Raw genomic sequence first — 24686 nt, forward strand, 5'->3', positions numbered from 1 at the left:
TCGAACGAAGTCGAACTTCAGTGCTGCGCACTGCAGACGTCAGCGCAGGACTGATGCAGCACACCACAGTTACGTGTTAACCAAGTTACGTGACTGATGGTCATCCTCCTAACAGCCCACTGGATGACCAGTCGTTTGCTACTGCTTTTTCAGCATGACCACACACTGAATCTTCAGCGACTCCTCAAGTCTCACAGATGGAGACAAACTGCCGTGTGCAGATGAACAGGCTGCTGTTTGGTTTGAAGCAGATCCCTCTGCAGTTATCTGCAGGACTTAATCCAGCGGATTACTTTCTTTGTTTACTTTTGCATGGGGAAAAACACTTGAAATGATTTGTGTAAAACCGAGGTTTGACTTTATGTGGAACATTGTTTCACCAGTTCCATTTCCTGAATCTCTGAGCCGGGTTTTTTTCCTTTAAAGGTGAAACCATACCTGTGTCTGAATGCGGCTTAGGCCACGGCACCAGAGCACCTGGCCCCTCTTCAGCTCCATCTCAGCGTGGTCGATGGCATCCAGATCCTTCATCTCCTCCAGCTCCTCCTCAGGGATCTCCTCTTGCTGCGTACCGTGACCTGCTGTCTTCAGGAACTTCAACCAGTTGGTGGGGACACTGGACACCAGCTAAGGGGGGAGACACACACACACAAATATTACAACCCTGTCAGAGGCAACAGCAGCACTTCCGGTACCTCAAGACCTCTGTGACCTGAAAATGTTACTGAGACCCCAGTTTTTATTGTCTGATGATGATAATTTTCATTTTATACTGTATACATTACATTATCCATTATATTATCCAATCGAGTCCAAAATGGACACCACTGTATATATCTATATCTAAACATATATATATGTGTGTGTGTGTGTGTGTGTATACACATACATTGTACATATATCATTATCATATATCACCTGTTTTTTGATCTGCTCCTGTTTTATTTAGCTGTTGATATGAACTCTCTAACTGACTTCCGTTGCTTCCCATCAGGCTGAACCTTCAGAAACCTCTGGAGAGGTGTTGAGTTTTACGGACTGATTTTTAATTCAGAACCAGCACCTTGTTGTTGTGGGTTTGACAGGGTTTGATGAGGAGAGATGCACGGTGCGTTTGTGCTGAATCATATTGTTTCTTTGTGGCCTGGTTGCAGATGCTCTGTGGGGTTTAACATGGTGACCACGTAATCACAATGTCCCCGGTCCCCAAGTCTGGCCATAAAACTTTGTTGCATGTCACCCCTCCACTTTCTCCCCTCATTTCCAATATTTCCTTTATTTCCCACATCTACTATGTACTATCAAAATAAAGCTGATCTACTATCAAAAAAAGCGTCTCACCTGACCCCACAAGAGGCTGCCGAAGCCCAGGAAAACACACCACAGCCACTGGTCGATGGTCAGACTCACACAGTTGAACGGTTTACCACCAAACTGCACGATGATGATCTACAGGAGGACGGAGTCATGACATGATACAGGGATTCCTTTATCGCTTAGCATTGCGAAACCTGACCAGGTGTGATGATTGCTTTGTCCCTCACAAGTTACCTGTGTGAGCAAGGTTCCCAGGATGATAGAGCAGAAGATTGGGTTTTTGAAGACGCCCTCGAAGACGTTCCTCTCTCCGTGAATCTTGCGGGCGTTGAGCTCGTTGAAGATCTGCATGAGGACAAAGGTGTTGAACACTATGGTGTAGTGCTCAGAGGGCGGGGCATGGAGGGGGGTGTTCCTGCCGCTGTCAATGTCGAACAAATTCTCGCCTGTGAGAGGGAGGGACAAAGATTACTTAAGGCGCGTAGAACCGTCAACCCAATCCCTCCATTTTTTACATCATAACATTCATTTACATATGACTAATGATGGAACTGAGGTACTGTTAATGGGATTTAAGGAGGATAATTAAAGATTAATTAGTGCACTGTAATATATGAAGATGTTTTTGATTTTTTTTTTTTGCAGTTTTGAGTTAAGTGGTTTTCAAGACGAACTTTTATTAACCAAATTTCAGAGGTTTCTGCCGCCTAATCCATGCAGAAAACCCACTGAAATCCTCTTAATATCAGAATCATCTTTACTGGCTAAGTATTTTCCTGCATAAAAGGAATCTGACTCTTACTGTACTTACACACAACTCCAAGAACAATATTTAGGAAGAGACACATAAAAATTACGGCCAAAACTAGGACTTCATAGTGAAACAAAGATAATCAAACACAGACGTATAACTATCATGGACATACACGTAGGTGAAAAAACAAAGTTCAAGGAGTTCAAGGAGTGCTTGGATAAATATTGAGTGGTCATTCAAAGTTATTTTTTAAATGGTGTACATACAGTGGGTGATTATGTGCAGTATATGCACGTATACACATCTATACACATCTACATACAGCCTGTTTAGATATACGGGCTAATATGTTACAAAGCATTACTTTATCTATCAACCCAAAATCTGTGGTCAACTCCTTGACATTTACCAAGTAAGAAAGCCACCCCTGAACCTCAATCACATCCCCTCCGTCTTAGCCCCCCTTCACTGGCTGCCAGTTCAGTTCAGAGTTGATTTCACAATTTTACTGATTGTGTACTAAATAAAACTGGTAACTCCTAACTCCTTTCAAGCTGTATCATAGCCTGATGTTCTCTGGCGGGAGTCTCCTGGTTGTTCTTAGGTCTTCGCTGCGGAGGCTCCCTGACTTTGGTTCACTTTGCCAAACGAACTCAAGTTGCTGCTTTAGTGTGAACTTTCAGTTCCCTTCTCAAGATAAAGGAATCAGTATGATTTTTATTTAAATCACGTGTTTATATATTTGTATTTTTAATCTTTTTTATGTTTTATAATTTTTTAAATTTAGTATATGCCCAAATTACATAAGACATGCAAGGAAGGTGCTGCTACCTGCCTCAATGTGTTCAAAAGGATCACACTCTTAAGAGAATGGCAGTAATCAAAGGAATGTCAAAGAATATATGGGTTTATTGTCTAAGACCTCCCCTAATCGATATACTTTTCTGTACAGCCAGAAGGGGAACCTGTATCAGCACATCCTTATCTTGACAGTGATTTAAGTTCATCTAATGCATAATTATGTCGATCTGTGGCTCTGAACACACAGAAACACAAAGAGAGTCTGTTTCAGACCATGAAGCTGTGGCGCGTTCACTGACCAAGGAAGAGCAGGGTGAAGACTATGGTCAGTTGGTAAATGCCATGTCCCAGGATGTTTTTCATCATGGTGCGGGAGATGAGCGGTTTCTTGCGGCCGTACGGGTTCCTGAGCAGCAGCGCCTCGGTCGGCGGCTCGGTGGCGAGAGCCAGTGAAGCGAAGGTGTCCATGATGAGGTTGACCCACAACATCTGCACAGCCTTCAGAGGAGAATCCTGGAAACATGCACACACACACACACACACACACACACACACACACACACACACACACACACACACACACACACACACACACACACACACACATCTACAATCAGTGTCTGTCAGAAGAGAAACCACAAGCCCCCTCAACCTGAAGTTTTAGAACTTTTTCTTGTCATTCAGAACAGGGAACAAGACCAGGTCAATCCATTACAGGCCAGTAAGGACACCAGTAAAAAAACATTTACAAACATAATTTAAAATGGTGGATTTGATAATGCAAACTTCAAATAACACAAATTCAAATATCTTTAGACTAAAAATGATCTTCTGATTTTAGGGTTTGATAAATCTCGGTTATTTTTTTGGGTTTTTCTTCGTGACTTATACTTATATTTGACTGGTTATACTGATTGTATGTATATGTCTGTCATGTTGTTTGTCTGCAGCTCAGAGTCAATGTGGCCTGAATATCCTAGAATCAGACAGTTCTAATGTAAAAGATAGTGTCCTCTTTAAGAAATAGTAGGTAAGTATGGTGCAGCTCAAGGGTCAAGTTTGGGGGCCTTGTTGTCCCTAATTTACCTAAATGATCTACCTAATATTTGAAAGCTGACATCTATGACATGGTTGGCTGTGATGGCCAAAATGTCCTCAGACAAGACGGTGAGCCACCAAATTCCTCCCAAAAATCTGGCCACCACCTTACATTGTGCGTATCAGCTGCCATTGTTGTGTGATTGTGTGGGTGAACGAGAGGCTTTTGGTGAAAATGCAGTCCATTTACTAATATCTGTTAATTCATTTGGATACAACACTATTGTGTTTTTTTTTATAACACAAACCTTAATGTGGCAACCTTGAAGATTTTCATTTAAATAACTGTCTATTAAGTCACTATATCGCCGAATGACATAACACAATGGTGACTGACCCTGTGGCTCACTGATGAAAATACTGTGATATTTATATATTTGCAGTATTATGAACTGAGTGTCTGTGGCGACATTCCCAGAAAAAAATGCTGTATAAAGTTACTGCTAGTGCAAGCCGAACTTTTCCTACTGCTGCAGCTTCACATTAAAAGCATTTGACTGGTCAAACACAAGGTGACTTTTAGCACTTACAACTATCGTTCATCAGAAATGCGTCTACAAAACAATACGGCGGCCATTTTCCGCATTTTGGGCCTGCGGATCAGTTTGAAATATTGCAGGGAGTAATGGAACAAGAAGGAACAGCCACAGTGAGCTGTTAGTTGAAGAGCTGCAGGCGACAGGCTGCACACCTCCGATTTCTCAGCCAGGGAATCAGCTCCTTTCACTGTACCCTGCTGTTCGTAGACTCATGCTGTGTGTAGCATAAATTTAGATCACGGTTGCTCGCAGAATGATGGAAGGACAATAGTTTTTTTTGCTGCCCCAAGAATTCCGTGACATGTAATATTAAACCACATTTGCTGTTAACACCAGTAACTACAGGCTTCACCAAATCAGCCGGGACTGAAATCTCCTAGATTGCCACTTTAAAGCTTCTGAAAAACTTGGTTTCAAACCTCAAATATTGCTATATAACATTAAAATTAATGACTATATAAGCAACAATCAAAGTTATGTGTTATTAGAGCTCATCTCCAAAACTGGGCTAATCTGCCTCATCTGGAATGTGTGGGAGTAGAAGAAAACTACCACGTGCCTGCAAAACTTGCTAAACTTTAGTTCATAAAAATAAGTGAAATAATCTTTTTCCATATTAATTTCATTTGTCTAAAAAGTAGAAAAACCTCAATCCTGTTGGTCTGAAGTGTACATGTGATGACAAAGTCTCTAAGCCAGGCACAACCCGGCGTTCTGATCGTAGGACTGGCAACACTGGACAACACAAGCCCCAGCATGAATCAAACCTTCTCTGATAGAGTCACCGCTGTCTGTTGAACTGGACTATTAGACTGTCGAGACGTTCCTGTTTTTTTGCCCGCCCCTCAGACAGCAGCAGTGTCAGTTGGCTCTGACCTGGGTGATGCAGGCTCCGGTGAAGGCCACGATGACAGCGACCATGTTGACAGTGAGCTGGAACTGCAGGAACTTGGAGATGCTGTCGTAGACATTTCTGCCCCACATCACGGCCTTCACGATGCTGATGAAGTTGTCGTCTGTCAGGATGATGTCAGACGCCTCCTTTGCCACGTCTGTCCCTGCGATGCCCTGCAGAACACAGATTTTAGGTCAGCTTAACTAAACCTGACACTTAACGTGACCCGGAGCTGAGGTTTAGACCGGGGGCGTATCCCCAGGAAGTTGAGGATTCGTCTGGTCCGGAACCTGAATCTGTCTGCTGTCAGTCCTCATGCGTGGGATGCGTGGGAACCTTGTTGTCGTTTCAGATCAGCACATATTAACAAGCAAATTGATCAGAAGATCTTTATTCTTTATGTGCTGATAACTATTTTTTCTGTTTTATAAACACTATGATAACTGTTTACAAAAACTGTCCTCAATGTTACAAAGTTAACTAGAAGCAGCATTTTGATATCAGCGACAAATCCTTACCATGGCAAAGCCAACATCTGCTTTCTTGAGTGCTGGTCCGTCATTTGTTCCATCTCCAGTAACCGCGACAACCTGCCTCTGCTCCAGCACCGTGCTGTCGATGATTCCTGAGAGAACGACAGACAGACTGTCTCAGAACAAATGAGGCTCTAAGGTGTGCCCTGACCCTGACCGCCTTTAAAATCAGCTAAAACCTTGTTCTTCTCCGCTCACTTTTACTATGCTTTTATATCGTTGTTTTACTTTTATATCAGGACTGCCTCTGAATTTGTAATATGCTCACCTTATCTTTATTCACTTGTTTAAAGTTTGTTTTCTACTGATTTTAATGTTTATATGTGTGTAATGCACTTTGAAACTGCCTTGTGTATCACTTGTACTACATGAATAAATTTGCCTTTTCTCAATCCTGTCTGTCTCACCCCCCATCCCGCCCTCTTTGACCAGGTTAAAATGTATCTCACCTTTGACCAGAGTGTGTTTGTCCGTTGGGGACGATCTGGCGAGGACTCTCAGCTTTGGCCAAATCTTATCAATACGCTCCTGCTCAATCTGCAGAGAATAAGAGAAGACATGAATAGGATGCCCTACAAGAAGCTCACAAGATTTTCATCTTTTCAGGCACCTAAACACTGTTCAAATTAAACAGTCTGAAATTTGTGTGTTTGTCTGACCTCTCCCAGTTCGTTTCGTATCTGTCGGTTGAACTCTTTGCCCTCCATACACAGGAAGTCATCTCCAGGTTGCAGGATGCCACATTTGATGGCAATGGCCCGTGCGGTGTTGATGTTGTCTCCGGTCACCATGCGGACAGTGATCCCGGCCCGCTGGCACTTTCTGATGGCTTCTGGTACCTGATGAAAATAACAGAAGAAAAAAACAAGTAGAGTGATACATGTTGAGGCTCACGTGCTCTGGACTGATGACAGAACACTGAATCGTCACCGCTGCAAAGCTGCATTTCCACTGTTGTTTTGAGGTTTTGAGGTTTTGAGGACTCCAGGTTCCAGGAGAGCATGTAGTCTCTTTAAATCCCAGAACGGTCTAATCAAAAAATTATTCAATTTTTTTCAAAATCGTTTCTTTTACTACATTCACTGTCATCGAGCATTCTCAAAATAGCTCTCCTTCATCGGAACGTCTTTGCCTGACTTCCATCTCCTGCAGCTTCTAACAGGTTATTTCTGTCACCACAGATAGGAGTCAGACTGAGCTCCTTACTCACAGATTGCTGTCAGTATTTTAACATTTCACCCATTTAGGAGTTGATTTTACTAGTAAAAAAGCCTCGTGAAGTACTTTTAGATCAAAGACAAGGGGTCTGAAAATAAAGACTGACCGTAGTGTTTCAGGAAGCTCCTCTTCGGATGCTCTGAATGTAGTGACTTGTACTGTGTCTATTTTTGCTGTGACTGACAAGGCTGACGTACCTCAAGTCGCACAGGGTCCTCAATTCCAACCACAGCGATGCAGGTGAGGCCAGTGAGGATGTGGGCCTCGTTGTCCCAGTCAGGCTCTCTGTCAGCTGCGGGGAAGTCTCTGTAGGCGAGGCAGATGGTCCTTAGGCCCTCTGATGCCATTGGCTCAATTACGTTCTTCACCAGGTGGTCTCGGTCCCGAGGTTTGAGGTCTTTGGACTCGCCGCTGGCTATCAGGATCCTACAGCACCTGGAACCGCAGGACAGAGTCATGTGATTGTCATCTGACTGACTGAACACAGAGCTGTGTCAGAGGCAGCAGTAAACCTACTTCCTGAGCAGGATCTCAGAGGCCCCCTTGCTGAACATTCGGTAGCTGCCATCATGGTTCTTTAGCACGGTACTCATGGACTTCCTTGCAGAATTGAAGGTGTAGACCTTGAACAGTTTCTCCTCTGGGATTTCATTGCGGACGGTCTGGTAGTCTCGGTGCAGGTCGAGGCTGAGTCCGAGTAAGGCACATTCAGTCTTGTTTCCCACCTGGCGAGGTAGCCCGCCTTCCTTCTCTGGAGGCTGCAGGAAGCAGCAGCAGAAAGGAGGTTAAATCACAGCTTCGTTACGTTTTCAGTTTCTTTACATGGTGTGGAAATTAAACTCACAAATGCAGCAGCACATGACCACAACATCAATCCAGTAGCAGCAATTAGACACAACTTTGAACATTACTTTTTATGCTCTTTATGGTTCCAGATTATATTGAGTTACTTTCCTCTCACCAACCTGTGCACAGCCTCAGACAAAACCCTGTTCATTGTTATTTTTTATGCTGATATCTCATTATGTTTTATAAACTGTTCAACATATCGTTTGTCTGATTTGATCCATTAATTGTTTAAGTTGTTTCAAGCAAAAAAAAAGAAATATCCTCTGGTTCCAACCTCACAACTGTGAGAGTTTGCCACTTTTGTTTTATATGACAGTAAACTGAACATATTTGGGTCTTGGACTGTTACTCGGCAAAACTAGAAATTCAATGACGTCACCTTTAGCGTTTGGAAAGCGTAATGAGCATTTTTCACTGTCTTTTGACATTTTATTGACCCCCGGTTTCCTACCCTTTCAACGAGTGATGCTTTACAGCCAGTCAGGGCTCACTCGCAACCCCTCGTCACAGGCTGTCTGAGTTGTGAGCAGTTTAACCAGTGTTGGGTGTTAACCGTTTTATTCGGAAAAAAAAACAACAACAACAAAATTTTGTGTAGCCGTAATCTTTTTGACTTTCTTGTCTATTTTGCTCATCATGTCGCGATCCCTTTATTAGGTGCTTCCAAACCACATGTTGGGATCCACTGTTATACTAAACAAGTGATCAATTAATCCAGAGAATAATCACCAGACGAATTGATAATGAAAATAATTGCTAATGACCATCTCAGCAGTAAACTGACATAGGGAAACTGATGAAAAAAACAAAAAAAAAAAACAACTTGTCGGGACTTATTAACTCTTGTATCTGAACCTGTTTGCTTCCTCTCTGATCCGTGCAGTGGATCCAGGAGACACTGAACAGATGAGTCCTGAGCTGCTGTGGCAGCTCTCCAAACCAATCTGCTCTCTCAGCCAAATGCTTAAATCACAGAGCTTCCTGAATGGACGGCTATTTTTACAGCTCACCATAATCTTGGTTGTGTACGCGCAGTTGACCCCGATGCCCTGGATGAGGAGGTCCATTATCTTGGCAGGAATCATCGTCGGCTCCGGCACCTTTTTGTGGTAGGATCCTGCGATGTAGGCCTGCACCACTGTCATGCGGTTCATGGTGAGCGTTCCCGTCTTGTCGGAGCAGATGGCTGTGGCATTGCCCATCGTCTCACAGGCATCCAGATGGCGGACCAGGTTGTTGTCCTTCATCATTTTCTGAAAAAAGAGGAGAGCAACGTTACCTGAGCCCGAGTACTTTATTTTGAATTTACTAGACATTTATGCCATGAACTGTCTTTGATCCAGGAATGTCTGGAGAGTATAACATGGTACTTTTCTAGGAGGGTCACTGCTCCAACCAAGGGGGATTTTCACTTTCCCACTGAAGACAGAAGCCAGATTTTGGTGGGTATTAGTGTTTTTTTTGTCCAGAGTCGAAGGGGCTGAATACTGTAATAACTGTTCACCGACTGAGTGCTAAAATAATAGTAAAATCAAATAAGAACTGTTATTCAACGTATAATATCAGATATTAAATGAATGTCACTTTCAATTACACTAATGTCAATTTTTAGGGCATAAAGTCCTATGAAAAATAAGAAAAGGTAAAAAACTTGATCTGAGTGTGTTCAAGTTGGACTCATTGTGTAAGTCTGTATACAGAGAGACTGTATGTGCTCAGGGTGACAGGCCGTATAATGCTGTATACAAACAGACCTTGACTGAATAGGCCAGGGAGATAGTGACGGCCAGAGGGAGACCTTCAGGCACGGCCACCACCAGCACCGTCACGCCGATGATGAAGAACTTGACCATTAACTGCACATAGAGGGGCAGACACTCTGTGGCCCAGGGAACCCCCTGAATCCAGAAAGTGTCGATCAAGAAGCGAGTGATGAGGATGAGTACGGTGACAGTTGACATTAACAGACCTGAAGACACAGACAGAGAGACAAAGACAGACAGACAGGCAGACAGAGACATGGAGAGTTTAGCTCAGGTGTAAATCTGATCATGGGGACGACAGATGTTGTGAATAGTGAGGAGCAGCAAAAAGTGTTCTGGGTCTTTATTTATCAAGCAAAAGAATCCCTCCAAGGAATCAATGCTGAGCGTTAACCTAAGACTAAAACCAGTTCTACCTTAGAGTAGGACTGACAGTTATTTATGAAGCATCCTACACTGAGTTTCAGTAAGGATGACCCCTAGGAGAGAGTTAGACATCACTGTTTTACCACACTCTCAGACACAAAGTAGAAACTGTGATGAAATGCTGTAATTTTCTGAGAGTTGTACTTTGTATTAGACGAAGGTAACGCAGAAAATAGCAAAACCTTTATCTACTCAGGCTTTATGTGTATGTGCAAATAATACACAATTATAAAACATATCTTTGTCAGTCCTATACAGTCATATAGGTTTACAATGCCTTGTCCAGTGCATCTTGGATATATCATGTATCCCCACGTGCAGCAATGGTGTCACAGAACCTCTGTGGGGTGTGGTCACCTCTCCATGGAGAACATGGTGTCTTATCTTGCCACTGTCCAATTCACCTTTCAACTACCACTCCTTTTCACAGGAGCCTGACCAATATTGCCCTATCACAGATATATCGGCATCAGCGTATATGTTGCCCAATATTCGGTGATATGAAAGCTTCTTTTTTTTTTTTACAGAACATAATGCAGAAAAAGATGCTTGTTTGTCCGGCAGAGTCCATTGTTTACTATACCCTCAACACTGTCTGCTGCACGTGTAGCAGAGTACGCATCACATCTGAGCAGACGGCGCTGCGGGGGCAAGCGGTGTCTTCTCGGTAAATTGCAAACTAATTTGTGAAATACGTTGCCGGAAAGTTAATTAACAACCGCACCATCATTTCCCCTTTTCTATAAAACTGGTACCTAAAAATGGCATTGGACCCAAAAAAGGCAGTGTTTTTCAGGCTCTACTTTGCACTGTTGTGTCTTCACACGCTGTAACAATACAAACATCTCTCTAAATGTGATAGTCTCACCACTGGCAGACTGAAATAAGAGATTTGCATGAATCCATCTTATTTTATAAATGATTCATGCTGAGTGGAGGGGAAATGAACAAATCTACGCTGTAAAAGTAATCAAAGATTCATTAACTGCTGCTGTTTTTTTTTGCTGTGACATAATCATCACCGTTGCAAAGCTCAAATTTTTTTTTACCAAAAAGCGCAAGGCTGCAAGGACCTCAGTTTAAATGGAAAGAATATATGCTCTTTTATTTCCCGCACAAGATCAGTCAAAACAGTATATTTGAATAAGTTCTTTCTCATCAATGAACGTCTTTTTTCCCAACAAGCTAGGAGACCCCTGGACCCCTAAATGTCAACACAGATGGTTTGGTTTGGTTGAAATCATTTCAAAGATTAACATGGATAATAAACTGCTTTTAGTAATAGTCATGGAAATGGGACCAAATATTTTCTCTCGAATTTTTGGACTGTAACACAATGTTCCTCAATTATCTGATTCTCTGTTCGTACCTGCTTTGCCGATCTGCACAGCCAGTTTGGTCAGCTTCCCCTGGAGGACCGACTTCTCCTTCTTTGGTAGGTTTTTCTTCTTCTTCTCGGATTCTTCGTCCTCGTTTAGCGGCTGCATCTCCACATTGGCTCCATCCTTGTTTTTCCCTAAAGAGGACACAGGAAGTCAGTAGACACAAATCAGCAAAACTGCTGCTAAGGATATGTGGAGTCAAGTCAAGCCAATTTTTTTCATATTGGTCTACCATACATTTCCAAATAAAAGCCAATATTCAAATAACGGCTGAGTCTTAAACAATAGACACATAAAAAATGGGTAGAAAAAATGCTTGTATCTTTGTTGTTTGTTGTTGCCAATTAAATCAAATCAATTAAATTCAACGGAAAGGGATGGATAATTCCATTTGATCCACCGGAAAGCTTTTAATGCCAGACATCTGCAAGAAGCGTTGAATTTCATTGACGGTAACCTAACAGTGATTAAAAAAATCTGCGAAGTAGAACTGACTGGCATTAATCTGTGATTGAGAACAGTATTAGTGTTAAACAGAGACAGCGTTTCTCAGCAGAGTGGTGAGAATAACAAGACTACTGTTGCACTGATAGAATTAATGCTGTGGATATGTACAATATACAAAATTTATTAAGACAAAACGCAATGTAGACTGCATCAATAATTAAAAACAGGAGCAGATCATAAAACATGGAGGATCCTTATTAAAATATGATCAAATATGCTTGTAAAACAGGAGATATTAGAGGTGAAAGTCTGTCTCTCTTTCAGATAAAGGCCTGGGTCTCTCTGCATTTTAAGTAAACAAATGCCTTCGCCACTAAGTGAGAAACTGTGGCAGCCCAAAAACAACAAAAAAACAGGTTGTCCTATCTTATCATGCACTACAGTATACTATAATTTCCTTACTGAACAACATTTATTACATTTATTTCTATGAATCACATAGCAGGACCTGTCCATCACACAAGGACAGAGTTGTGTAACAACTACATTGACATTTTGTCATCAGGACAAATCATCAGTAAGATTATTAAAAGTCTGTGTTAACAGAGTGAACAGTCAGTCAGAGTGTGTGACAAGACGACCAGTAAAGGGCAGGGCCCTGATGTTGTGACAGAGCATGGGTATCTACAGATGCTTGTGTGTGTGTGTACTTGTACTTCTACATTTGAGGACCAGTTTGAGTTATAGTCCTTATGGAGTGTGGACATTTTGGGAAAGTGAGGAGATTTTGACCGGTCCTCACAGCTTCAAAGGTTTCAGGTTAGAATTAGGGTTGGGGTTGGGGTCAGGCATTTTTGTGATGGCTAGGGGTAGGGTAAGGGGCTAGGGAATGCATTATGTCAGGGAGTGTCCTAACAACTACTGTAAAACAACTGTGTGTGTGTGTGTGTGTGTGTGTGTGTGTGTGTGTGTGTGTGTGTGTGTGTGTGTGTGTGAGAGAGAGAGAGATAGGGGAGAGAGAGAGAGAGAGAGAGAGAGAGAGAGAGAGAGAGAGAGAGAGCGTGCTGATCCCAGCTCAGTAATGAGGTTATTAGTGGAAAGGCAGGCAGCAGCAGCAGGCAGGAGAAGAAAGCAGCTGCTGAGCTTAAGGCCGATAATCTGCTTGGTCCTAATCACCATCCACCGAGTCAGGAGCACCTGCTGCTGCCACTCAGACCATAGGGACACACACTGCACCATGTGGGACCACAGGGAACAGGAAATATGAGGTGATCCAGGGAGAAGCTGGAGTCTGACTGACTTCAGAAACCTGAGATCCAACTAAGACTCCTGATCTCCTGCGGGATCTTTGACATGTCCCATCAGAACCATCTCTTGTAAACCACCATGCATCACGTGGCACACGGCCATACTCGTTTACAATACACTAAGCAGCGACAACAAAGATGATCATATGCCAAAACATAATATATAGATCCACAAATCAATGAAGAAAACACTCCAAATGATCCATTTACTTTACATCATAGAAATGATGTAAAGGACGCTGTACACATTTTATTTCCAAGCTGGGCTCAGCACACCTGTACACTGTTAACTGGTCCCTCACACCTCAGCGAACACTAAAACAAACTTTTAAATGGTCATTATTTTGATTAAACGACTAAGTATTCAAAGTGTAAGCGATCAACTTCTCATCTGAAAAATTATCAAGACTAAATTGGTAACACAATAACAGCTGTAGACAAAAATAGTAGGGATACACTGATCCAACCTTTTCTATATACCCTCTCTATAGCAATTCCAAAACCTAAACTCAGAATTTCTGCTGATACAGAGTACTGATCTAATTCAAGGGCTCTCTCTTCACCAAATTTCAAATATGTATACCTCAGTGTGTGGAACAGAGTGGGACCATTTTTATATGAGGCAACATGAGGTCAGGAACACTGTGACTGAATAAATGTAACTGATAGCAGAAAGGGCGAATTTGATAATGATATTGACAAAGAAACTGGAATGTGGATCATTCATGTTGGTTTAATATGGATTGGCTGCATCATAGCCAAAACCAGTGCGCTTAATTGGGTCGGTATGAGGACTGGTATCGATCCGGTGTGTCTGATTGATGCATCACTACTCATATCCTCCACCATAGTAAATGATTGATGTGAAATGCATGCGGGGATGCTTATCTACCCCAAGTCCTCACACAACTCATCCCTCAAATCAGCTTGGGTAAAATGGGTGGAACATTTGGAACATTCTTGTCTAAATGTGGACTTTAGATTGGGACAGTACTTGGCTGTGACTGATGGCATTTCACAAGAGCATGACACCAGACAAGAACACGGACCAACGACAGCCGGTTGACTTCTACACTGCTTCACAGGTTCCATCCTACACTCACAGAGAACAGTAACATGGACTGCAAATACTGCCAACATGAAGGCGGCTTCATCAACAAAACTAATCATCTACAGCTCAGTACCAACAAGAGGAAACAAAGAGCCCACAGTGACCAGTACAGTTGTGAATAGACCAGCCAGCCTCAGGTAACTGATGGACAGATGAACTAAAGCTGCTACTGTTCAATACAGGCTTCACATTCACTCAGAGTCATGTACGGTAACTCACAGTACTGAAGCAGTGATCTGCTGCTCACCTTTCTTGCCTTTGTCATCTTTTTTACCTGTGAATCAAAAACATGCAACGGCCATTAGTTAGTTATACCTATGGAACGAAACATTACTAAAACATTAAAAGAGCCAAAAACTATACATTTATTATAACCTAATACATACGGATAGTCTACTTTTACATTTTTGGGGAACAACTGTATTAACCCAACAAAGCAGGCAAAGTCAGATTCACATCCACTCTGGTCTAAGAGACTGAAATGTTGGAAGGATTGTCATTGAGTTCAGTTCAGCCATTCATGTTCGCCACCAGATGAATTGCAATAACTTTGCTAATCCCGTGACTTTTCATCTGACACTATAATTGGTTATCAGTGGGTATCCATCGGTGGGCAGTTGAGTTTAAATTTACTGTCAGTGTTTTGTCCCTGCAACAAACCTACACGTGACTACCAGTAAAAAAGCAGAGGGGTCGCATCTTGATGTCCATCTCTGAGAGTCAGTGTGGACTAGTAAATTTGCATGATGGCTGTGGCTCAGTTGAGGTTTGATCCCTGGCTCCTTCTCTGTCTTGAGCAAGACTCTGAACCCCAACTGCTCCTGATGGAGAGGCTGGTGCCTGGCATGGGGGCTTGCTGCCATTGGTATGTGAGAGTGTGTGTGTGTGTGTGTGTGAATGGGTGAGTGAGGGGCAAATCATAAAGCACTTTGGATAAAAGTGTAATATATATGAAGTCCATTTTAGTCCATTTGTTAAAATAGAAAAAGTATCTGCTCTGTGAGATGGGTACATGTCAGACTTCAAAACCTGCCAGTCAATGTGGACTGATCTTTAAAAGTTTCCTTCAAAAGGTCTTTTTATGGTCTGTCAGAACTAGTTCGTAAGAAGTGAAGTCCGACCAAGTTGGAAATCAAAAGTGTTTATACCTGAATTGAATGGCCACGCTCGAAAGTGCAGTGAAAAGCTGGCCGTCATACATAGGAGATGAGATATTGTTCAACTTATTGTTGATATTGTCAATAGGGGGATGAGAACAGCGCAGATTTTCAATCTCTGCTGGAGGACGCATCACATTTTTACACTTGGTTGTTCACATGAAAATGCCCCAAATCGTCGTGCAACAAACTGACCATCCGACAAGCAGTTTGGACAGAGCGTAAAGCTGGCTTGACAGTCAGACACACAGATGTACCAAAGTGAAATCTGATCTGCACCAGCTGAAGTGAAACAGGTTCCTTTTTAGGCTGAACTTACTTTTCTTTTCCTTCTTCTCTCTCTTCTTCCTCTCCTCTTTCTTCTTGTCTTTCTCTTTCTTCTTCTTCTCTTTCTCAGCCTTCTCCTCGCCATCACCGTCGCCTTCCTCGCCAGCGCCGAGCAGTGTGAAGATGATACCAGTCTGAGAGTTCACACCTACAGCGGTGACCACCATCTTGCCGGAGCCCTCCATCACGTGGGTACCTGAGAGAGAGAGAGAGCGAGGGAGAGAGCGAGGGCAAGGAATTATGCCATTGTTATTTATGTCCGCTCAATCAAATGAGTGACTTGTGATTTGGGGCTATAGAAATAAAACTGACTTGATAGTAGGAGTCAGTGAGTAACCTGACGGGGCTCATGTTGAGCCCCCTAAAAATCTACAACAACTAGTTATCATCCACTCAAATGGGTCCAACTTGTGTCTCCTTTAAGAGAGAGACAGAGGGGTATGACATGACAAAATCACAGACTAGGTACAAAGTAACATCATCGTAACATCTTTTAGGCTCTTAGCCTGGTCACTGCTGTAACCTGTGTGCGCACTGTGCACAACAGTTATTCTGTACATGCACTCACAAATTGCACGTTTATCTGTGTAGATGTTGCCATTGCTCTCCAATACTTTATACTGGGAGCTGCGGACAAATCTAGAGCAAGCACACAGGAGGAAGAAGAAAGCACAAAAAGCCCCAAGCGACAGTTATAGTCAAAACCTTTACAGTGGCTTTAGGTCATGTTGTACAGCATGCGTGTTGTTTCCTACTTGGCTCCATGCTCTTCTCATCTTTAAAACTACATTAGTTGTCTGATTGCTGATGTTGCTTGGAATAAGGTGGAAGAGGATGTGATTGGGTCGTTGGTATCACAGAGCACCGACCGTGAACCAGTCATCGGTGACGGGTCTCGTGCAAACAGCTTGGCCGCAGACTATGATATTGCGAGAACTATATGATAGGTATTAAGAGTTCTGGGTAAATAGGATACATCCCAAAATGATATTTTGTTAAATCATTACTTTACTGTAACTCTGGTGACCCTCCTTAAATAATCACAATGAAACTGGTTTTTGGTGATGGTCTTTTTTCCCACTGCGTTAATAAAAATACCAACACATTGAAATTTCTTCAGTATTTAGGGCAGTTCAAAGTTGTATTAGTTCACCAGTTGTATTATTATTGAAGAATAGTCTAAATTTAAATATGGCCAGTCCAACAATGACACACAGTCTACTCTCAATGTGTTTGTGTGTGTGAGAGAAAAAGACAGAGAGGGAGAAAGGGAGGGAGAGACAGAGAGAGAGAGAGAGAGAGAGAGAGAGAGAGAAGGGCAAGGAGGGGCTGAGCGAATCAATGCGCTGCGCACAGCTCTACAACGGCAGAAAACTTTACGTTAGCAACATTTTATCGCTTAGTCAACTAATCACACACATCCCTAGTAGGAAGAATGTGAAAACCAGAGATGCTCAGATTTAACAGTGGCAAATCAGCAGCAGAAATGAGCTGGTAAGAGCTGGCAGTGACAGCTCAGGTCACATTGAACTTGGCTATAATATGATGTGAATGAAGCAATGAAGCACCTGACAGCATCATGGGGTCTTCGTTGACAAGCTTCTTGACATGATCCGACTCTCCGGTTAGAGAGCTCTCATCAATCTTCAGATCGCTGCCCTGAATCAGGACACCATCAGCAGGGAGGAGGTCACCTGGAGAACCATCACACAAAGGTATACCGCAATATCAGGTCATTGTCATCAGGTTATTATGTTACATCGTCATCAAATAGTTTGTCTGTCACGAACTGACTGGAGGAGAAAAATATTTAACCAATGCAGCAGTGGAAGTTGTGAAATGTTGTAATTTCAACGGAGAGAAATGCTCGTTATCATTACAAAACATAGACATTCTGCTGTGTTTTTTAACCTCTGACTGTTTTATGAGTCAAAGGTCACTAAACTGTAAACTGTTGACCACCACAGACACAATATCACTACCTACCAGAATATTATAGGAATTTTATAAAGACAGTTCCATTCTGATGTTCACATGTGACCATTTAGTGACCTCAAAAGACACTTATTGTAATGTTGAAATGACAAGAATATTCTGTCGCCATTAGAAAACTAAAATAAATCCTCTAAACCTTCTGGAAAGGAACAAGAGCTAAACGTGATCAAAATTGTAAGTGCAACCTTCCCAAACATTTACCTAGCCAGATGTCTTTTTTTCTAAGATATGAAACATAAGTAAGGTCTGTCGTGGTCTCTTCTAGGTCTCCTCTATTGTGAAAAGGTGTCCTTCAACCAGAACTTCACTATTGATACCAAAACAACACTTCTTTTGATTCCTTACTTTGAGAAATAAATGTAAACATGATTGAACAAAAATGGTCCAAAGTGGCAAAAGGATGATTTAAATCAGGACCTATCTGATAAAAGAATGACTCAACAAAATTATGTATCTAGAGACTTGTTATCCAGCTGTATTCATCACACAGGGTAAACTGGTAAACTTGGGTGAACTTGACTTTGAACCAGTGGTAAGCTCTGCTTTAGATCAGTATATGCTTTTTGTTTTCTCACCATATTTGACTTGTGCAATGTCTCCGACAACGATCTCGGACACATTTATCTGGATGACCTGCCCCCCTCGGACCACGGTGAACTTCTGCTCCTGCTCAATGCGACTCTGGAGGCCCCGGAACTGTTTCTCTTTACTCCAGTCATTGAAGGCCGTCACTAGGACCACACACACCACAGACAGCAGGATGGCAGCACCTTCGATCCATCCAGTTTCCCCCTCACCGTCCTCCTGCACGCCGCCAGCCGCTCTACCACAGTCTGAACAGAGTCAACACAGGATGGAGTTTTAGTTTTTGATCGTGTGTCAATGTTAGTTAAATGTTCCCCTGCTTGTATACACGCTGCAATAGTGATGCCTGTCAGGAGGTGACCTCTGACCTTTGCGTGTAGGAGGATCCAGGTTTCTAACTTTGCAACGACATGACGCAATGCTACTGTGACACAAAAACCTCCAATGATTTTGATGCCCCTGATCATATGACTCCTGCCAGGTCAGAGGTCTACTGGGCCCAGTGGCTCCATGCTTTTCTGTTCTAGCAGGACTCTTCAGGTTTTCATTTGAACTGACCCCTCCAGAGAGATGTACATGAAGTTCAGAGAGAATTCTGGGAAACAGTAGCTTGTTAAATGATGAGAATGGTGATGATGATGATGATGATGATGATGATGATGGTGCAAACTCACAGATAAACCAGGTACAATTTTATAAATTCAGATGTATTGCTGTCTCCACATGTTCACTGAGTAGTCCTGTGGGACTTCAAGTCTTGACTGTCAGATGCAGCACAAAGGAAAATGATCATTTAAAACATTTTTAGCAGCAGCCGACACCATTTTGTGTGCAGCTGTCACAGAGAAGTAATTTATTGATGGGTATGATTAACTGAAAGGTATCAGTTCATTTTAGACATGAACTGACCTTTCTATCAGACCTTTCTATCAGCGCTGGAATCTGATTCAATGATTCCAGCAATTACATGTCATATAACTGACTCACAGAAAAAAGAAAGATGAGAGAAGCAGAAAGCGAATCGGAGTCTCTGCTTACACTGACAACCAGAGATGAACCTGTGACAGTTCATTCATGTGAATGGGTCCAACACGAACAAGCCTTAAGCAGACCTGTATCAGATGCATGTCTCCTGTAGGAATGGCGCTTTACTCAACTATGACCAAGACGCACACTTTCCTCTGACTGTGAGTAAATCTGATGTTTGCACATCACACATGATAATCATGTAAGATGACAGTAAAACCTGAGAGTTGACTTATATTTTATTTTATTTTTTAGTTTTCTTTCATTATATTTTAGACTGAGGCAGCTGCAGGTACGCTAGACTGTAGTATAATTAAGCAGAGACCGTGTATGATATAGTATTTCTGATATTCTAGGTAAGACTTATTGATGTAAAACAACAGTAATAATATTTAAAAATGTGTATTTAAAATTGAATAAATGTCTATAGATAAGAAGTTGCGGATCAGCTGCTCACCATATGAACGTGAATTTCATAAACTAGTCTTTTCATACATCTATACTGCTGATATGACTTCCTGTCATAACAGCAGTGTATATGAAGCCTGATGATGAGACCCACAGAAGACAGGAAACATGTTCAGACTGACTGACCAGCTGACTGCTCTGCTGTCTCATAACAATGTCCCTCTAAACAAGTTCATCATTGAGATGGCTGAATACACACAGGTCCATACTAAAAGTTACAAAGAGAGACTTATCTAAAGATGTAAAGGTTTCCTTTGAACAAACTGAGTGACTGTTGAAAATAAAAAGATTAACTCACTCTGTCTCTCAGCATCTGGTGGTCTGTAGAAAGAAAGGCCAAGTGAAATGATGGCTGCCACTTCCAGGATGATGAGCGTGACATCCTGTAGGGCTTCCCACACTAACTGCAAAAAGGTTTTTGGCTTTTTAGGAGGGATGACGTTCTGTCCGAACTCCTTTTTCCTTCTGTTGATGTCCTCCGAGTTTCCAGCTAAACCTGGAGCAGAAGACACAAAGACAACATCATCACTCTACATGTCCCCCTGAGACTGGCTTAGACCATTAAACTGAGTTTATATTTAATATAACTTTTGTTGTTTCAAGATAACCCTTAATCCTAACCTCTTCGCATGTTTTAAACTCTGAAGAACAAATCCAAAATTTATAACTCATGAGTGATTTAACGTTTGTAATCACTAATAAATATTAATCATATAATTATCAGGCTCAAACTTGCAGGATGTATTTGAGTCCAATAATCTGACTTTATTGAACCTCCACAGACCCCCCAGTGTTTCCATTTTTACAAACTCATATTTTTGTACCAACTTTGCTCAAACTCACAGAAATCCATTTAAAATTTTATGGGAGATCGCAAAGTTTCCAAACATCGCTAATGATCATCTGATCTTCCACACATGTTATTTGGTATCAGAAAGGAGCCGAGTTGAAGAATGTGAACTGCTTTGACCATCAAAAAGAAAAAAAAGAGGTAGTTTGCACACAGCTCTTATAAGATCTCAAAAATGTAACAAGGCAACGTTTTGACCTTTAAGGTGTTTGTCAAACCTTCATATGAACACAAAACAGGGTAAATATACGGACAGACACCAGAGACCCTCAACGATGGAAATAAGTCGGGGACTTTAATCCTCCTGTCCCTGACAGAGTCCGATATGCTTTGCTATTATTGCATATGTTGGAATGTTCTCAACAAACCTAAACCTAAACCAAAAGTGTTAGCTCGACCTACAATTAAGAGATTAAATGATAGGGAAAAACCTTTCATCCCAAAATGATTCATTATGTACCTTCAAAACATATTACTGTTGGCTGTCGAAAAAATTAAAGATCAAAATGTTGCATCATTACATTTTTGGAAGCGTGCAATACTCAGTGTGAGGACTACATCTCTGTCTCCTTCGAGTGCTGCTATTATCCTGTAGATGAATCCTACTGAGGTTGATGTGCACACTGTCCACCTTGTTTGTTTTGATCTTCAAAACTTTAAAGTCAAAGACAACAGAGAATAATTCCAGTTAAAAGCTCACAGCTTCAGTTCTCTGGGAGATGGCCCCTGCTAGATTAACCTGTCGTGGGGCCCTGAGCAGAAGTTTGTTGATGTGCCCCTACTGTAAATAAGTTCACAGAACTTTGCAAAGTGTTTTTTCATAAGTTTTTTAGAGGATGAAACCTATGAGCTCTGAGGCTGTGTGCACATGAGGACTGTGACAATTTTTTTAAAATTCAAACTACTGTGCTAATGTAGAAAAAGATTTAATATTAAATTCGTACCAATCTGTCTGAATTTAAAATGTATTGTGTATTAGCTCAACAGGCTGTGTGATGTACTCCAGTGGGGGGTGATCCCAAAATACACTGTCAATCTGATCCAGTGAATGTCCTGTGGTCCTCTGTAAAACCAGACCGTTGTTCTCATCTTTAACAAACACTTTAGTAAACTCGCAAGCTGTGTTGAACAAATAATCCTGACAGCAAACAACTCAGCAATAATGTGAAGAAGAACTGTCTACAGTTACCATACAGGAATTTATCTTAACATAGTTTAAGGTTTGGCAACGTGGGTTGCATCGAAATTTATTTAAACAAATAACATGTTAATTCCTTTCATTTGAACTTGATTTTTTGAAAATGTGACACATGGTTTAACATGCCTGGTGTTTGCGTGTCTGCAGTAGTGTGGTGTTGTGTGGGAGCAGAGAACAGACTGGTTTCCTCTGTGGAGCAGAACAACATGTCGGGACACGCTCAGGTCCCTTTGGACACTGCAGCAGATGCATGACCTCAGCTGACTCGGTCAGACTCAGCAGGTTTTTAACCCAGCACTTCTCTTCATGTTGTGCGAAAATGAAACTCAGCGAGCGGAGCACAGAGCATGCTATGTGCTTTCAGGTGAGTGGGATTACACTGAAAGTTAGCGGATCTACCCCCCAGCTGACACCCCAGAGACACAGAGAAGCAGTGTGATGGATTTTCCACCGATTTCAAGCTGTTGCTGACATTTTACTTCTCTCAGTCAGCAGGAGTCGAAACACTGAAGGTGTTTACTGAGTGCATGCAAGACAGGCAGACTGAATTAATTAATGATGAGGAGGAAGATGTCAAAGGGCAGACGTGTGAGACACACTGAGTCCACCAAGGCATGCCGTCTGTTGGTCAGCACGAGACATACTGAGTCCACTGAGACATCATAGCACAACTTTACCTTGTTTGTTCATCAGCATTCTGTCTACACCTGCAGCCACATTCATAGATTGGAATCAATGGAAACAATGATTAAAAAAAAACAACAAAAAAAAAAACCTAACATAACTGCATTTAATATTGATTGGTGACATCTGATCAATACCCAGTCTGCTTAATGAAGACTCTGTCAGAACAAATACGAATAAAATGACTAATTGATCAAATGATCAGTGCATCCCGAATCATAGATACACACCGTGATTTTCTCACTGCATCCCCAAAAGTTTCCACCTCAGTTCACTGCTGATGTTGGACAAATCCCAACAAACCACTAAATGATTTCCTTCTAACATCACATCACTGAAACTGCAAAATGAAAAATGGAAAAATAATTTTGCCCTTGCTGCTGTGAATCCTCCATTTGAATTTCTCTTAATTTAAATGCAGTATTTACAGACTGGAACACACTCTCATATTGTCCTGAAGCTGACAAGAGAGCGGAGCAGGATCAACAAAAGCTGCAGGTCACAGTTGACTTTGACCTTCACACAGTCAACAGTCCCTCAAGCTAAACTAAAGTAAATACTAAACTTTATATGTCCTCTGTTGGTGTCCACAGCAGGGGGAGGGGTATGTGAGTCACTGGTGGAGGAGCCTAAAACATCATCACATACCATCGTGGCTATAACTGAAAAAACTACACGGTATTTAGACACTGTCTGTGGCAGATTTTTGATTCACATTTCTGGTGCTGTGATGCTCCAGCTGGCAGACAACCCTGCTGCTTTAGAAAGACAAAAGCAGAGTTTCTGAAGATACCTACCTTCGACAGGTGACGTCCTCAGTCTGGCACACAGTCCATTAATGTCTCCGTAACATTGCTGGATCCTGGTAAGTGCGTCCGCTCCTCTCAGCTCCATGAGCGAGCGCAGCTCCTGCAGCGAGCAGCTGAACTCCGCCTCGTGGTTGGCCTCATCGTGTTGGCCATGTTTGGACCCACGAAAAGAGTTATTGGCCATGTCTCCTCCTCTGGGACTCGACAGAGGCCTTCCCAAAAAACAAAGTCTCAGTGGTGGGCCTGAGGTGCAGATCTGGCCTTACAGGGACTCTGTGACTGTAGGGGGATAGATAGATGAGGTTATTCCAGAAGCTTCATTGGAAAACAAATATATAACTCAAGGGGTAAAATGTAGAAATATTACCACACAAAGGGCATGACTGGACTTAACAGTTGTGGCTGGTTGCACCAAGGTCATATCCTCAGTATTATTTCTTGGGATGTGGGGGATTATACTCACTAATTATTTTTACATGCAATTACATGCAAATTACACGAGGGGTTTTAAAAGACTGATTCTGATATTTTTATGATATGATTCAGCTGAAAGTAATTTTAAAAAAATCACATTCAAATATCACTCACACCGTTTAGCAATCAGGAAAGAATCTAAATTTAACATGATTTTAATATTTTTAAAAAATTCCGCATTTACTGTGGCTTAACGAGCTTTTGTTGAACAGATCTGAAAAACTTTGAATTCTTCCTGAAATGCAGGGTGTGGCACAGGTGTATGTCATGTGTGAATAGTTAACTATCCCATAATCCATTTCTGACCCATCGTAGCCCAGGAACCAACTCCAGCCCTGAGCACAGTACCTTACTCAAAGGCAGCAGCCAGAGTGAACATTAAATCAAGGTAAAAACAAATTTAATGACAGTAAATATTCTAAAAATGTCTCTTTGTCCTGGGCAGTAGGAGGATAAATAATATCAGGAAAACAACATTTCAAGTGTATTCAGTTTTGAATTCTCCTGATTAAGCTCAACATTTACTACATTTAAGTGTCTAGCTTGGTGCTTGTTACATCGTCTCACCTCATCACTGTTAGTAACAGGCTGTATGAGTGAAAAGCCCACAATCAACCACATAACCCAATATGTCCCAGTAGACCCAATGTATCTGATTCAACCTCCATCCTGT

At 41.9% G+C, this 24686-nt stretch overlaps 1 protein-coding gene across 5 annotated transcripts in view; it reads right to left on the reverse strand.

Annotated features, from left to right (window-relative positions):
- LOC120793341 (plasma membrane calcium-transporting ATPase 1-like) overlaps positions 1-24686 on the reverse strand; it is a 43700-nt gene that overhangs the window by 4259 nt on the left and 14755 nt on the right. For 4 of the 5 annotated variants that reach the window (XM_040133318.1, XM_040133319.1, XM_040133320.1 and 1 more), the window contains exons 2-20: positions 23528-23818; positions 20297-20494; positions 18495-18752; positions 17493-17618; positions 15917-16120; positions 14688-14714; positions 11563-11709; positions 9759-9973; positions 9015-9257; positions 7672-7913; positions 7353-7590; positions 6597-6776; positions 6387-6474; positions 5923-6029; positions 5386-5577; positions 3172-3385; positions 1552-1763; positions 1342-1449; positions 439-627 (exon numbers count right to left, since the gene is read on the reverse strand). In XM_040133318.1, coding sequence (XP_039989252.1) covers positions 439-627; positions 1342-1449; positions 1552-1763; positions 3172-3385; positions 5386-5577; positions 5923-6029; positions 6387-6474; positions 6597-6776; positions 7353-7590; positions 7672-7913; positions 9015-9257; positions 9759-9973; positions 11563-11709; positions 14688-14714; positions 15917-16120; positions 17493-17618; positions 18495-18752; positions 20297-20494; positions 23528-23723 — 3384 coding nt within the window. In that variant the 5' untranslated portion in view covers positions 23724-23818. Of the gene's footprint in view, positions 1-438; positions 628-1341; positions 1450-1551; positions 1764-3171; positions 3386-5385; positions 5578-5922; positions 6030-6386; positions 6475-6596; positions 6777-7352; positions 7591-7671; positions 7914-9014; positions 9258-9758; positions 9974-11562; positions 11710-14687; positions 14715-15916; positions 16121-17492; positions 17619-18494; positions 18753-20296; positions 20495-23527; positions 23819-24686 lie in introns of those variants that run through there. The other variant, XM_040133321.1, reaches the window with a different exon arrangement.

This window comes from Xiphias gladius, chromosome 8 (assembly GCF_016859285.1).
Source record: "Xiphias gladius isolate SHS-SW01 ecotype Sanya breed wild chromosome 8, ASM1685928v1, whole genome shotgun sequence".
Classification (NCBI taxonomy): Eukaryota; Metazoa; Chordata; class Actinopteri; order Istiophoriformes; family Xiphiidae; genus Xiphias; species Xiphias gladius.